The sequence below is a fragment of the Lagenorhynchus albirostris genome, chromosome 15 (assembly GCF_949774975.1).
Source record: "Lagenorhynchus albirostris chromosome 15, mLagAlb1.1, whole genome shotgun sequence".
Taxonomy (NCBI): Eukaryota; Metazoa; Chordata; class Mammalia; order Artiodactyla; family Delphinidae; genus Lagenorhynchus; species Lagenorhynchus albirostris.
The window spans coordinates 73,734,333-73,750,098 of record NC_083109.1 but is presented as its reverse complement, the minus strand read 5'-3'; the positions used below and the strand labels follow the sequence as shown (position 1 = coordinate 73,750,098).

At 37.8% G+C, this 15,766-nt stretch overlaps 1 protein-coding gene across 5 annotated transcripts in view; it reads right to left on the bottom strand.

Moving 5' to 3' along the window:
* LOC132506147 (S-adenosyl-L-methionine-dependent tRNA 4-demethylwyosine synthase TYW1) overlaps positions 1-15,766 on the bottom strand; it is a 263,328-nt gene that overhangs the window by 60,307 nt on the left and 187,255 nt on the right. For all 5 annotated transcript variants that reach the window (XM_060124636.1, XM_060124637.1, XM_060124639.1 and 2 more), the window contains one exon: positions 13,326-13,493. In XM_060124636.1, coding sequence (XP_059980619.1) covers positions 13,326-13,493 — 168 coding nt within the window. The remainder of the gene's footprint in view (positions 1-13,325; positions 13,494-15,766) is intronic.

Sequence of the window (15,766 nt, the reverse complement as noted above, 5' to 3'; positions counted from 1 at the left end):
GGAGAAGATCTGTACTCTCTGGGCCTGAGATTCTTCCTTTGGAACATGAGGAAAAATAATATTTATGACTCATAAGATTTTTTTAAGGATTAAATGAATTAATGCAAGCATAGTGTTATCAAAGTGACCTTAATAAATGTTACTGGTTGTTGAGTTTAACAGCAGACACTAAAACTAAGGAATGACACCAGACATCTCACTGATGATGAAAGATACTAGAAGATAATGAAAAGATTATTCTGGAAAACAACAAAATGATACCTTCAAAGTGCTGGAAGGAAATACCTCAGCTTAGAGTTTTCTACTCTGATAATTTATCATTCAAGAGCAAAAGTGAAATAAAGATGTTTCAGAGGAAAAAAAGACTAAGTTTACCACTTACGTCATCAAGAAGGAAACGGAACCCAGCAGGAACAACTGGGATGCAAGTGAGATTTACATGGATCCATCAAAACATGCATTAATTGCAGGAAAGAGTACTGGAAAGTCCCTGTAATTGTGCTGAAGGAGGACAGCAATGTCAATTCACTTCAGAATTAAACTAAGTAAAAACTTTTTTTTTTTTTTTTTTTTGCGGTACGTGGGCCTCTCACTGTTGTGGCCTCTCCCGATGCGGAGCACAGGCTCCGGACGCGCAGGCTCAGTGGCCATGGCTCACGGGCCCAGCCGCTCCGCAGCATGTGGGATCCTCCCGGACCGGGGCACGAACCCGTGTCCCCTGCATAGGCAGGCAGATTCTCAACCACTGCGCCACCAGGGAAGCCCTGAGTAAAAACTTTTAAAATATAAGAGTACAGGATTCTGGGAAGGTGGTGCAGTAGAAAGCATTAGGAAGACTTCTCTCAACCCAGACAAAAATTATACTGGCAGAATCTTGCCTGACACAACTATTTTGGAACTCTGAAGTCTACTGAAGGTTTGCAACTTTGAGGGGAAGGTTTGAACTGTAAATTGTAGTTAATTTCAGTTTAGACAGGCAGTAGCTACCCACCCCTCACTCCCCATGCCCACAGCAGGCGGCTGTAAACACGTTCCTGGAGCAGCCTGCATGCAGCCTGTGGGAGACAGGGTGGGCACTGAGGACCCTGTCCTCCAAACACTGGGGATCTGTCTTCTGACCATCAACTGCTGCTTCTGATCTCAGAGGTGTAAATAGATTAAATTCTGCAATCAAAAAACAGAGATTGGAAAAACGGATTAAAAAACCCATAATCCAGGGCTTCCCTGGTGGCGCAGTGGTTGAGAGTCTGCCTGCCGATGCATGGAACGCAGGTTCGTGCCCCGGTCCAGGAAGATCCCACATGCCACAGAGTGGCTGGGCCCGTGAGCCATGGCCGCTGAGCCTGTGCGTCTGGAGCCTGTGTTCCACAACGGGAGAGGCCACAACAGTGAGAGGCCCGCGTACGGCAAAAAACAAACAAAAACACCCATAATCCAACTATATGCTGTTTACAAGTGCTGTACTTTATGTCCACTGACAAAATAGGTTGAAAGTGAAAGGATGAAAAAAGATATTCCATGCAAATAGTAACCAAAAGGAGAAGTGGCTATAGTAATATCACACAAAATAGACGTCAAATCAAAAAGGTTACAAGAGACAAAGAAGGACATTATATATCAGTAAAAGGTTCAGTACAGCAAGACAATACAACAATTATAAACATTTATGTACCTGATCACAGATCATCAAAATATATGAAGCAGATATTGACAGAATTGAAGGGAGGAACAGACAGTTCTATAACAATAGTTGGAGACTTTAATATCTCATACTCAATAATGGATAGAACAACCAAACAGAAGATAACTACAGAAACAAAGGACTTGAACAACACAATAAATCAACTAGATCAACAGACATACATATATAAAAGTCCTAGCCAGAGCAATTAGACAAGAAAAAGGAAAAAAGCATCCAAATAAGAAATGAAGAAGTAAAATTATCTCTGTTCAAAGACAATATGGTTTTACACATAGGCAAGTCTTCTCTTGAGAATTTGGCACTTGAGACTGCACCAAGTGGTGGTGGATGCTTGAGCTAAATTGGGGCTACAGCAGCCATAACAAGTGGTTTGAAAATGAAGAAGCAAAAGAAGCCATGAGAGAGGAAGGGAGGAAGGGAATAATGTCCTTTGTTATCTTCTAGAAATTTTATAGAGTTATAGTTTATGTTTAAGTCTAAGGTACATTTTGAAAGTTGTAAGATCATCTCAAAAGACACAGAAAAAGCATTTGATAAAATTCAACATCCGTTCATGATAGAAACTCTTAATAAATTAGGCAGGGAAGAAACATATCTCAACATAATAAAGGCTGTGTAAGACAAGCCCATACTCAATGGTAAAAGGCAGACAGCTTTTCCTCTAAGATCAGGAACAAAACAAGGATGCTCGTTCTCACCACTCCTACTCAGCACAGTACCAGAAGTCTTACGTAGAGCAATCACGCAAGAAAAAACTAAAATTAAAGGTATCAGAATTGGAAAGGAAGATGTAAAATTGCCTCTATTTGCTGATGACATGAACCATGAAAGAAAAATTGATAACTTTATTAAAATGAGAAACATTTGCTCTGAGAAAGGCACAGGTAAGAGAATGAAGAATCGAGTCACGTAGACTGGGAGAAAATATTTGCAAAACATATCTGATAAATGACTTGTATTCAAAATATCTTTTAAAAGCTCTTAAAACTCAACAATAACAAAACAACCAATCCAAGTAAATAAATGGGCAAAAGATCTGACCTCCTTACCAAAGATGTACAGATGGCAAACAAGCATAAGAAAAATATGTTCATTCATGTTTCCATGCCATTATACACTTTTCAAAACCTACAGAACTTTATAACACAAATACTGAACCTTAAAGTATGCAAGTTTAAAAAGTCATTTAGGAGGTCAGGGGAACCCAGGAAGAGGAGCAGACTGTGACAAGAGAGTCTACTAAATTACAAATGTGTGAAATAACTTCAGTGAAGGGGAGGGGGTGGAAAGGGCACTGACCTAAGTAATTTTAAAAGTAAGTGGAGCCTGTAAGACTAAAGGCAAAAGAAACTAAGCATAAACACTGTATTCTAGGGTTAAAAATTCTGATACTGCTATATATTTTATGTATACTGGTATCGAACAATTAAGTAAACAGATGACTGGTAATAGGAGCTAGGATTAGAGTCTCACTGTTGGAGTGTGAATTTATAAATAAGCAAGGAGAGGAGACTAGGATGAGTCATGTGGTAACAGATTAGAGTCTGAGACATCAGTATGTTTAGCTTAATATAGATACAAATGGTACATATAGAAATATTTACCTACACGTGTATATACGAAGGTTAGTATTGATACATACACATCTATTTCTTTGCTCTGTCATCTAAGAGGGCCTAAAACAAACAACACCCTAGTAGCAACGAGCACACCCTCACCCAGATCTTGGTTTCTAACACCATTCTCCAATAAAAGAAACCACAGATCCTGAGAGAAATGGCTGATTCTAGGACTGGGGCAGGAAATATACAAGACAAGCCTGGAGCTTCTTGTGGTGCGAGAAAGAAAAGAGCTCAAAATGAACAAACCCCGCCCTCCCCAAATACACACATTGATGGGGGTATGTAAAAGAAACACAGGAGCCAACTAAAAGAGCTCTTCATGGACAAAGCTAGAATAGTTTGGGCAAAAGTAATAAAGATGAATGGGATTATAACCCAAAGTTATAAAATAAATATCCACGAGCCTATACTGATATAAAAATGATTGAATAAATTAATAAATGGGAAGAAGAGACAAACCTGTGCAGAAGAATTCCAAATAATTTATGCAGATATTCCACCCTCAAGGATGTGGAGTATAACTCTCACTCCTTAGATAGGTGCTGAATATACACTTCTTCCGAAGCAGAGAGGAAGGAAGAATTTTCCTACAGAAAGGGAGAGGGGAAAACAAACACTGACAAACACTACCACAGCTTGCTGATCAAGGTCAAAATCAAGGGAGCTTGACATGATGTGATGAAAATGGCACTCTGCCTCTGTGATCTTCCTCCTAAAAACCCATAACGCAAGTCTTATGAGAAAAACATTGGACAAATTCCAGTAGTGGTGCATCCTACAAAGTACCTCCTGACTACTCCTCAAAGTTATGGGATCCTAGAACAGAAAAAGGCCATTAAGTGAAACCTAAGGAAATCTAAATTATGGACTTCAGTGAATAATAATGTATCAATATTAGTTTATTGATTGTAACACATGTGCTATATACCAATGTAAGATGTTAATAATAGGCCAAACCAGGGCACACAGTAACCCTCTGTACTATCTTCTCAATTTTTCTGTAACTCTCAAACTGTACTAAAACATAAAGTTTATTTTAAAATAATAAGGAATTAAGTTTAAAAACGCTATGTGGATTCTGCAAGCCATGCATATAACCTACCACTTGGTTTCCACAGACAGTGAACCACTATAATTGGACATTACCAATATGTAGAAAGGACTTCACATTTCTGAACTAAAATGATCAAAGTACATCAGATTCATCATGGTCTTACTAGTTTGCAGACTGATAGGACCACAGTTACATTTAAGCTGCTAGGCTGGAAACCCAGAAGCAGAGGGCTGACTGTACCTCCTTCTCCCAGCCAGCCCCTCCAAATCACACAGACAGGCTGACCCTCCACTCACCAACTATCTGTAGTCATCTCTCTGTCCCTCTAGCTCAACCCTGGAACTGGAATATGCTGACTTATTTATCTCAATGTGAGTCTTTTTTATATTTCCTTTGTTCAAAGTCAGAGATGCTCACTGAACTTTCTACTCCCATCTACTCTTACACCCACTTAAAAAATCTACTTCTTATCAACAGCAGAAACTCCTTTATGTTTCTGTTTAGTCTGAACATCACTTCTAAATAACAAAACTGTTCTACAGAGATATTAAAAAGTAATCATCCATTAAAAAAATATTCCACTATTAGAATTCAGAAATGCTTTGCATGTGGTGTAGCATATGGCAATGAAAAGATCACACTGCACTGCAAATGACCACAGAGTATTCTGGGAATGGACAGAGTAATACAAATTATAATAAACTCTCCAGAGGCTAATTCATGTTGTGAAAACCTTGCAAATTTAATGCAGGATCTTTAAAGGTCAACTAAATATAGTCAATCCATGCTTGGGGTCTCTCTAGAATTTATTTATTTATTTATTCATTCATTCATTCATTCATTTATTCATTTACAATTCACCTTACATTTTGAGCTATCCTGGTTCAGAGAGAATTTCAAATTTTTGAAATGGGTAAAGAAAGAAAGGCCACAGTTTGGGGATTTTAAATGCTGCACTTTCTGGCAATGTTCTTATTTTTACTAGCCAACTTTACTAGAATCAAAAAAGTACAGTACAGTAGGCAGGAGGGACTTTCAAAAGCACGAATGGGCATCAGTTTCCTGCTGCAGAAAAAATAGAGGAATGGTGAATGAGAAAACAACTGGATTTGACAACTAGCAGGTTACTGATGACCTATAAAATAGCAAACTCAACAGTAAATATTCATTGAATAAATGAGTAAATAAATAAGGAAGAAGGTAAATAGTTACCAAAATTAGCAAGGAAGATGGAACAATGTCTCTGATTTCAGAAGGCAAGACAATGAATAAGGAAAGAAAATGAAGGTGAAGAGCTTGTTAATTCACTAAACAAACACTGAGAATCTAATATGTACCAGGTACTCTAGGAGGTGCTGGGAATGACAGCCCTTGTGTTCCAGGAACCCTAACTTCTTAGCGAAAACAGCCTTACAGATGTGCATATAGCTCTGAAAGAAGCGGTCCCCAAGGAGGTTTGTTTTACAGTTTTAAAAAGCAGAAATTCACCAGGTGAAGTGGGGTAAGGAGGGCAGGTCTAGCAGAAGAGATACCTTCGGCAAATACACAGAGGAAAGAAACAACATGGCAATGCCTAGTAAAGGCCCAGGGAGTGGGCGTGAAATGAAACTGAAAGGACTTGATTGTGAAGGCCATTAAAACCAAATTAAATGTTTAGGTTTTTCTCTTGCATTCTCTGTAAGATGGCATGTGTTTCAAAAATACAGCAGAGAAACAATAAACTTGGAATTGGCAGCAAAAACAATGAGGATGTTGAATAGTCAATGCCCACCCTCAATTATTTGTAGACTAAACGATCTGTTTTGTGGATTTTGGTTTTGTCTTTTTCCTTTGGTTATAACTCTGCTTTTACTACCCTTAAAAAGGCATTCATCTGCAAATTGCTAGCCTAATTATTAAATGGGATTTGATGGGGTCTGATTAGGATTAGGAAAAGATCTTTTCATATAAGTTTCTGAAAAACCTTTCCAGTAACACTACAGAGGTAGCCATGCAACCATACTGGGTGACACTTTTAACATAAGCAAACAAAATGAGTTTACGTGCAAATAATCTAATAATAACAAACAGTGCCAAGTGGACTGGTTATTACTGTTCACTGGGGAGATAGTAAACAAAAAACAATAAATGTCAAAACTGTCTAGTCATAAGTCTTCTGTTCTGGACAAATGTATTTCTACAGCTAAAACCCCTAGATATTATATATAAAACAAACATAAGAAGGCTCTGAAAGGTGGAGATAAGAAGGCAGGTTGGCTAAGGACTGCAGGACCTAAGGAACGTAGTGATACGTTCCCTGGGTTTTAATTTTGGCTCATATATCCTGGACTGGGTGCGAGAATTCAGAAGCCTGGTTAAAGCCCACAATCTAGAAACACCAATGAGCACTCACAATTAAAAAAACAAAAAAATTAAGCCTCAGATTAAGCCTCCCTAGCCAAAGGACTAGGAAAAGGGCAGCCAAGCAAGACAGAAAATTTTTACGTAATAACCATCCTAGGCCAAGAGAAAAACTGGCCTCATTCTCACCCCAGTCAGCAAACACCTAGTGGGGACCCTAGATTTCCACATTCGCCCAGCTGTACTGAGCTGTACCCTCTCCCTCCCACTGCTGGGGAGGTGTCAGAGAAGTTGCAGTGGGGAATCCTGCCATCCCAACCCCCCTCTATTGTTTCAGTGGAAACCCCGTAGAGATTGGCAGGGTACATTAAAAAAGCACCAGCCAGCTGTATATTGTCTCTAAGAGACTCACCTCAAATATATGATATAGGTAGACTGAAATTTAAAAGATAGAAAAGATATACAATGTAAACATCAATCAAAAGAAAGCAGAAGTGACTATATTACTGTCAGATATTGTACACTCCAAGGCAAAGAAAATTTATAGGAACAAAGAGGGACATTACATAAATGAAAAATAGGTCAACTCCACCAAGACGATACAGAAATCCTAAATGAGTATGCAACAAACAACACAGTTGCCAAATATATAAAGCGAAAACTGACAGAACTGAAAAGAGACATAGAAAAACCCACACTTACAGTTGAAGACCTCAACACTTCTCACTCAATAACTGATAGAACTATATAATCAGCAAAGATACAGAAGAACTCAACACCACCAACAACCAACAGGATGAAACAGACATTCACAGAACACTCACCCAACAACAACACAATGTATATTCTTGGCAAGCGCACACAAAACGTTTACCAAGATAGACAACATCCTAGTCCACAAAACAAACCTCAACAAATTTAAAAGAACCAAGATCATAGAGAATATGTTCTCTGATTATAAGAGAATCAAACTTGAAATCAATAACAGAAACACAACAGGAAAAAAAAAAACCCAAACACTAGGAAACTAAACCACAAACTGCTAAGTAATCCATGGGCCAAAGAAGAACATTTAGAGCATTAAATGTTTACATTAGAAAAGAGGAAAAGTCAATAATCGAAGCCCTTATCTTAAGAAACAAGAAGCAAAGAAACCCAAAGTAAACAGAAAGAAGGGCATAATAAAGAGAAGCGCAGAAATAGATGAAATTGAAATCTGAAAAATAGAGAAAAACCTATGAAACAAAAAGATAGTTCTTTTTTATTTTAAAAGATTTTTCTTTTTTGATGTGGACCATTTTTAAAGTCTTTATTGAACTTGTTACAATACTGCTTCTGTTTTATGTTTTGGTTTTTTGGCCACGAGGCATGGGGGATCTTAGCTCCCCAACCAGGGATTGAACCTGCACCCCCTGCAATGGAAGGTGAAGTCTTAACCACTGGACAGCCAGGGAAGTCCCCAAAACATGGTTCTTTGAAAAGACCAATAAAATCAACAAACTGAATAAACCAACAGAAACAAAACAGAGAAGACACAAATCAACCAAATCAGAAATGAAACAAGATGTTGTACGGACACTGAAAGGAAAATAAAGTAATACTATGAACAATTTATTCACATAAACTTGACAACTTAGATGAAATGGACCAATTCCTTGAAAAGTACAAACTACCACATCTCACCCAAGATGAAAGATAATGTAAATAGCCTTGTAACTATTACAGAAATGTAATTCATAATTTAAAAACTCCCCCCAAAATATGCTTCTAAGCCCAGACAGTTTCACTGGAGAATTCTACTAAACATATAAAGAAGAATTAACACCAATTCCACACAATTCCTCCTAGAAAACAGGAGGAAACCTTTCCCAACCTGCTTTAAGAGGCTAGTATTACCCTAATACTAAAATCATAGACAGTATAAAAAAAGAAAACTACAGACCTATATTCCTCATGAACATAGAAGCAAAAATCTTCTAAAAAATATTAGCAAAAAGAATTCAGCAATATATAAAAAAGAAATACACACTATGACTAAGAGGGGTTTATTTCAGGGATGCAAGCATGGTCCAATATTCAAAAATCCATGTAATCCATCATATTAATGGGTAAAAGAAGAAAAATCACATGTTCATAGCAACAGAGAAAAAGGATATGACTTAATAATTTTATTGTGAATAAACACCCATTCACAATAAAACCCCTCAAAACACTAGAAATAGAGGGAAACTTCCTCAATTTGGAAAAGAGCAAGTATAAAAAACCTACAGCTAACATAAAATTAAACAGTGAAAGGCTAAATGCTCTCCCCCTGAGACAGGAAAAAGACAAGAATGTCCGAAATCACTGTTCTTATTCAATAAAGTACTCAAAGTCTTAGTAAATGTAATTAAGTAAAGGAAATTAAAGGGATGCCAATTGAAAAAGAAGAAACAAAACTGTCCCTTTTTGTAGAAGATACAATGGTCTATGTTGAACACCCCAAGAAATCTACTAAAAAAATCCTGCTGGAAATAATAAGTGACTCAGCAAGGTTGCAGGATATAAGATCAACATACAAAAATTAATTCTATTTCTACAGAATTCAGTGAACTTGTGACAACTGAAATTAAAAATGCAATACCATTTATAATTGCTAAAACAGAAAAATACTTAGGTATAAACCTAACAAAGTATAGGACCTGTACACTAAAAACTATAAAATGCTCATTAACGAAATCAAAGATCTAAATAGATCATGTTCATGATATGCAAATTAAGACCCACTGAGATCATGACAAACCTGTTAGAACAGCTAACCTAAAAAATGAAAACACCAGGGCTTCCCTGGTGGCACAGTGGTTGAGAGTCTGCCTGCCGATGCAGGGGACACGGGTTCGTGCCCCAGTCCAGGAAGATCCCACATGCCGCGAAGTGGCTGGGCCCGTGAGCCATGGCCGCTGGGCCTGCGCGTCTGGAGCCTGTGCTCCGCAACGGGAGAGGCCACAACAGTGAGAGGCCCGCGTACCACAAAAAAAAAAAAAAAAAAAAAAGGCCAATACCAAATGCTGGTTAGGATGCAGAGAAACTGGATTTTTCATCCATGGCTGTGCTTGACATTCTTCATGGCTGAGGTGCTGCGGCCCTCACTGCACAGCCTGGTGTCAGAACTCAGCAGATGTCTAATAAACACTTACAGAACTCAACTGGCCTGAATGAGATACGGTGCCATTTATTTCCCCTATGTCCATGTTTACACTGGGAAGAGAGAAGAAATCTTAGAGACTGAAGTCAAGTATTGGTCTAACATAAAATTTCCCAGTTTTAAACTCTTCTTCGAATGGCGTCAGTGGTATCAAAAGATGCCCTGTGGTATAAGAAAGACCAATGGACTAGAGGGCAGAAGGTTGTGGGTCTAGATTTGGCTCAGCCACTTTATGAGACTTTAAGGAAGTCTTTTCACCATCTGATCAGTTTCCACAGGAAAAAAGTGAGGTAAAACGTGTCTCCAAATCTCAGAAGTGATATTCTAATCCTAAACCTCATATTATTTCTATAATTTTCTACATAACACAATAAGATAAGGTACATAAGGAGACAAGGCAACATAACTGAGAACCAACAGAAACAACAGATAACAGAAACAAATCCACAGAGATTTTAGATATTGGAGTTATCAGATACAAACAATGAAATAGCTGAAATTTCCAGTATTCAAGAAGATAAAAGCCAAGCTTGAAAATTTCAGCAGGGAACTGGAAAGGATACAGTGTGATATATCATATTTGAAACAAACAAAACAAACAAATTATTTAACTGAGAAACACACTATCCAAAATTTTAAAATTGGTGTGGCATTTAATAGCATATGAGACACAGCTGAAGCAAAAATTAGTGACTTGGAATACAAATCAAAAGAAACTGTCCAAGTGAAATAAAAAATACAATAACACATGTTTAACTGGAGTTCCAGAAGAAAAATACTGAGGAAGAAGAAATATTTAATGAAATAAAAGCTAAGAAGTCTTCAATCAATGATGGAAAGTATCAACCCACAAATTTATGAAGCCCAAGAAGTCCCAAAAAGGAAAATAAAAAGAAGTTCACATCTAGACACATTAGAGCATAAAACCAAAGGGAGAGAAAAAGAAACCAGAGGGAAGAAAACAACAAATCACCTTAAAAGAAGCAACAAACTAACAGCTGACTTTTCATCAGTGGAACTTAAAAGACAGGGGAATATCTTTATGGTGTTGAAAGGAAACAAATGCCAACCTAGAATTTGATACCCAGCTAAAATATACATTTTTGGACAAAAACTTAGAGTATGCCATCAGCAGACCTCCACTAAAGGAAATTTTAAAAAGTGCTTTTTGGGCAAAAAGAAAACAGTCCCAGATGGAGGCTCAAAAATGCAAAAAGGAACAGAGAACAAAATCATGTTTAAAATGCAGGTAAATCTAAATAAATACTGACTACATAAAGCAATTAACAATACTGTCCTTACATTTATAATTAACATACACAACAATGACAGCATGAGTTGGGAAGGGAAAAATGGAGGTTGTGTTCTAAAGTTCTTGCTTTGCACAGTTACAGAGTAAAAGTATTTTAACACTAGACTGATTAGTCAAGTTTGCATGTAGTAATTTCTAGTGCACCCACTAAAAGAATAGAAAAAGTATATAATTCCCAGCCTAACTGGAGGAAAAATAAGACCTACTGTGGCTGAGAAAATGAAAGAAGTGCAGAAAGAGAAGGAAGAGGGGTTCCAGAAGAAGCTGGAGAGGCAGACAGAGACTGATCACATAGGACCCTAGGGGCCACATTAAGGATTTTGATTTTCATGCTAAAAGCAATGGGAGGTCAATCAAAGGCACCTAAGCAGCAGAGATCTACATTCTATAAAGACATCTTTGGCTATGGTGTGAAGACCTTATGGAAGAAGAGAGAACTTTACTACCATTGTCAGGACTATTTCCAGAGCACTGCCCCTCCAATCAAATAATTTGTTTTGAAGGTGCTACCTTACCTAAAAAAGTAACAATGAATAAAAAGCTAGAAAATAAAATTCAGTTTTGGCTTTAATTTTTAAGATTTACTTTGTAAGTTAATTGTCTTTGCAGCTACTTTATTAACGTTTCAAATACTAGGTAGCCTTTATTTCTTTGTTCCTTAATGCTCCCAGTACATATTCTTCTGTCTAAATATTTAAGTCTGACAGATCATTAGGTCAGATATATACCATCTAATTGGCACCAAGGCATGAGGGCCTTTTAACCTCCTGTTTGTTTGAGACTAGACCACGTGAAATTTTAATTGAGTGATTCTAGTATTATTAAATATCATTAACCTGCAAAGCTGTTCAGGAAGCCACTTAAGTTGTGGAGGGAGGAAAAAGTGAGATTCGTGTTCAATTAAGCCTGACTTTACTTGCATACAGAGCATTTTTATAAGAAAAGGTAGCCCGTTCTTTATTACCTTTTTGGTATTAATTTATCTTTACTGTGATATAATTCACAAACCATAAAATTCAACCTTTTAAAGTATACAGTTCAGTGGTTTTTAGTACAGTCACAAAGTTGTGCAACCAACACCACTAAATAATTCCAGAACCTTTTCATCACTCCAAAAAGAAATCCCATACCTATTAGCAGTCACTTCCCAGTCTGCTCTTCCCCCAATTTCCAACAACCACTAAACCACATTCTATCTCTAAGGATTTACCTATTCTGGACATTTCATATAAATGGAATCATACATTATGTAGTCTTTTGTGTCGATTTTTCATCTAGAATAATGATTTCAAGGTTCAACCATGTCCCCTTTTTTAAAAAGCACTTTTAAATGGAAAGTTTGAACAGGAAACTAGGCAGAGGAGTAAAACAAACCTCTGTGTACCCATCATCTAGCCTCAACAACCCTCAACCCATCTACACACCCACATACTTCTTACTTCGTACCATTTTGAATCAAATCCCAGACACTATATTATTTCTGTATAAATATTTCTGTAAGGACATATCATTATGATCGCTACTCGAACACTGGCCTTCTGATTGGGTTTTTTTCTTTTTAATGGCCTACCTCTACTAAAAACTGAATTTCTCCTTTGCTAGGCATTATTTACTTAAAAAATACGTTAGATTCAGGCACTTGTTCTGTCTAATAAAAACACTAAAAGGGAAAAAGGAAAACCAAAATCCTAGAAATATTTCTGCAGAGGCCAAGATTCAAAGTGATCTAAAATTTGATAAACACCTCAATATTTCTTCTGACAGTCAGAAACACTCATATGGGGGTTGTTTACTATTTTCACTTTCCCTTGTCATTCTGGGAAAGGACTAGAGGTTATTACAAGGGTGTTTTGTTTTGTTTCTCAGTACACACCAATTACAAGCCAGAAAGCACTTCAGGTGCCTTGGTGAGGGCTGAAAACAAAGCAATCTCACACAGAAAAGACAGTTTATGAGTCCAACAGACTGAATTCGGGGCTTTCTTAATGTTTGTTTTAGGAAAGGTAGCAAACAAGTAGATATTCATTATAATAAGGTGAGGGGAAAATAAAGAGAAAAGAGAGCAGGAAGGACAAGGGTGATGGAAGAATGCATACTTGACTGGTTCTTACCTTCTTGTGAGCTATCAGGAGGCAGTTGGAATGTTCGTGTTCACAAGCAATTTCATAGTCGGGGATCAGATCCACCAACTCACAGACAAAGCGCACCACTTCTTCGTGCCAGGGCACGTTGGCCATGGTAAGACTGCTTGCCGAACTCTCTCCACAGTAGGTAACACCCTGTGGAAACATTACAACAGTCAGAGACAGTTACAGACCTATTTAAATGTCACAGAGGAAGAGCTTCAGAGCCAGAAAGGCTTCTACAGGTCAACCAATCCAATCCAGGCCAAGCCAAGCCACATCTTCAAGTGAAGAAAGCAGTACAAAGATGACAAAATTTGCTTGGAAGCTCATACAAGTAGCGAGTGACAAAGACAGCACTGGAGCTCCCAGGCCAGCGCTCTTTACACTCTGACAATCCTGATGCTTCTTGGGGACTTGTGCTTTGTGCTACATCACCATCTACACTGTCTACTCACAATAATGTATCTGAACTAATAACATGTCTTTCCATTCAGATTCATTTGTGCACCGTAACAGATCAATCCTCATGGGATTATAATCCCCTAGTACAATAATGGAGGTATAGTTGACACCCATAAAAATTCAGTGAATAATTTACTGACTGGGAAAATAAGATGAGCTCCTATTTTCTAGTATAATTTAGATTTGAGGTTGATAAACATTCTGTAAAGGGCCAGATAGGGATCCCTTTCAAATTATTCTTTTGGAATCATTCTAAGGAGATCACTTTGTAATGCATTTTTTATGTGGATATGTATAAACACAGAATCATGCCAAAATGAAAATACATGTATAGAAATACATATACATATATATATATACACACACACACAGATATGTGTATATATATATACCTTTACACACACCTACATGTACATACGTGTATCTACCCCCTAGAGAAATTCCCATTCAGTACAAATGCAGTAAGATAAATTGGTTTTTAACTCTTTTTAATTCTACCTGACAGCCCAGGCATGTAAGACACAAAAGTTTTATAACTAAGTTTTCCATTTGGTAAGTTACATAGTGATAAGTGATTAATGACTAATTTTCAATACTGACTATCGTAACTCTGTAGGCTCTGTAAATACCCAAGAAATCAAACTTTCTTGAAAAAAGACTCGAATAGTCTAGATGTGCTACTAAGTAGGGAATAACTAAAATAGAATGAGGTTCTCTCTCACTCGCGCTCTCTCTCTCTCCCTCTCTCACACACACAGACTGGAGGGGACAGAATGACATTAAATGAAAAGCCTACAATGAGCACTGCAGAGTGACCCTGACCCTACAGATGGCAGTGCTGGGAGGGGGCCAAAAACTCAGATGAGTTCTGCAAAACCCTCTACTCCAGATGGCTGTTCAAAGACTACTTACTGGTGTACTACACTGAGATGACCTTTGCTGAACATAAACTAAAGGAGACCCAGCTTAATTACAATAATCAAGAGAAGCTTCTCTATTAGCCCACTGATTTACAGAATTCATTAAACTGAATTTGGGTTTTAGCTGAATAAAAAAAGCAAATAATACAACAGTTTAAAAAAATCTTTAAGAAAGTGTGGCTGAAAACTTGTACTAAACTTGCCCAAATACATGAAAATGATTTATTCATAAGTCAAATTAGTCATAGAAATGAACTTTACTTCACTTTAAATACTGTTTATGAGGGACAAAATATATGAACAACCATGTAGATACTGCTTAATTCAAAGGAATTTATTTTTTTAATAATACTTTTCTTATTTATTTATTTATTTATGGCTGTGTTGGGTCTTCGTTGCTGCGCGCGGGCTTTCTCTAGTTGCAGCGAGCGGGCGCTACTCTTTGTTGCGTTGCGCGGGCTTCTCATCACAGTGGCTTCTCTTGTTGCAGAGCACGGGCTCTGGGCACGTGGGCTTCAGTGGTTGTGGCACGTGGGCTCAGCAGCTGTGGCTCGTGGGCTCTAGAGCACAGGCTCAGTAGTTGTGGCGCACGGGCTTAGTTGCTCCGTGGCATCTTCCCGGAATAGGGTTCGAACCCGTGTCCCCTGCATTGGCAGGCAGATTCTTAAGCACTGTGCCATCAGGGAAGTCCCAGGAATTTATTTTTAATATTTAAAATGTTAGTTCATTGAAGCAGAGGTTTTAGGTAAGCTTTTTTTTTTTTTTAATTTATTTTAGCTGTGCTGGGTCTTAGTTGCGGCATGTGGGCTTCTTGGTTGCGGTATGTGGGATCTAGTTCCCCGACCAGAGATGGAACCCAGGTCCCCTGCATTGGGAGCGTGGAGTCTTACCCACTGGATCACCAGGGAAGTCCCTAAGTAAGATCTTATATTCATGACAATGGCTTTGGAAAATAATATCGATTATTCAGCAATAATAAAGCATGAAATGCTAAGGAGAGATTTGGCTTGGAAGGGAAATGAGAGAATGATTGCCATAGGTCAT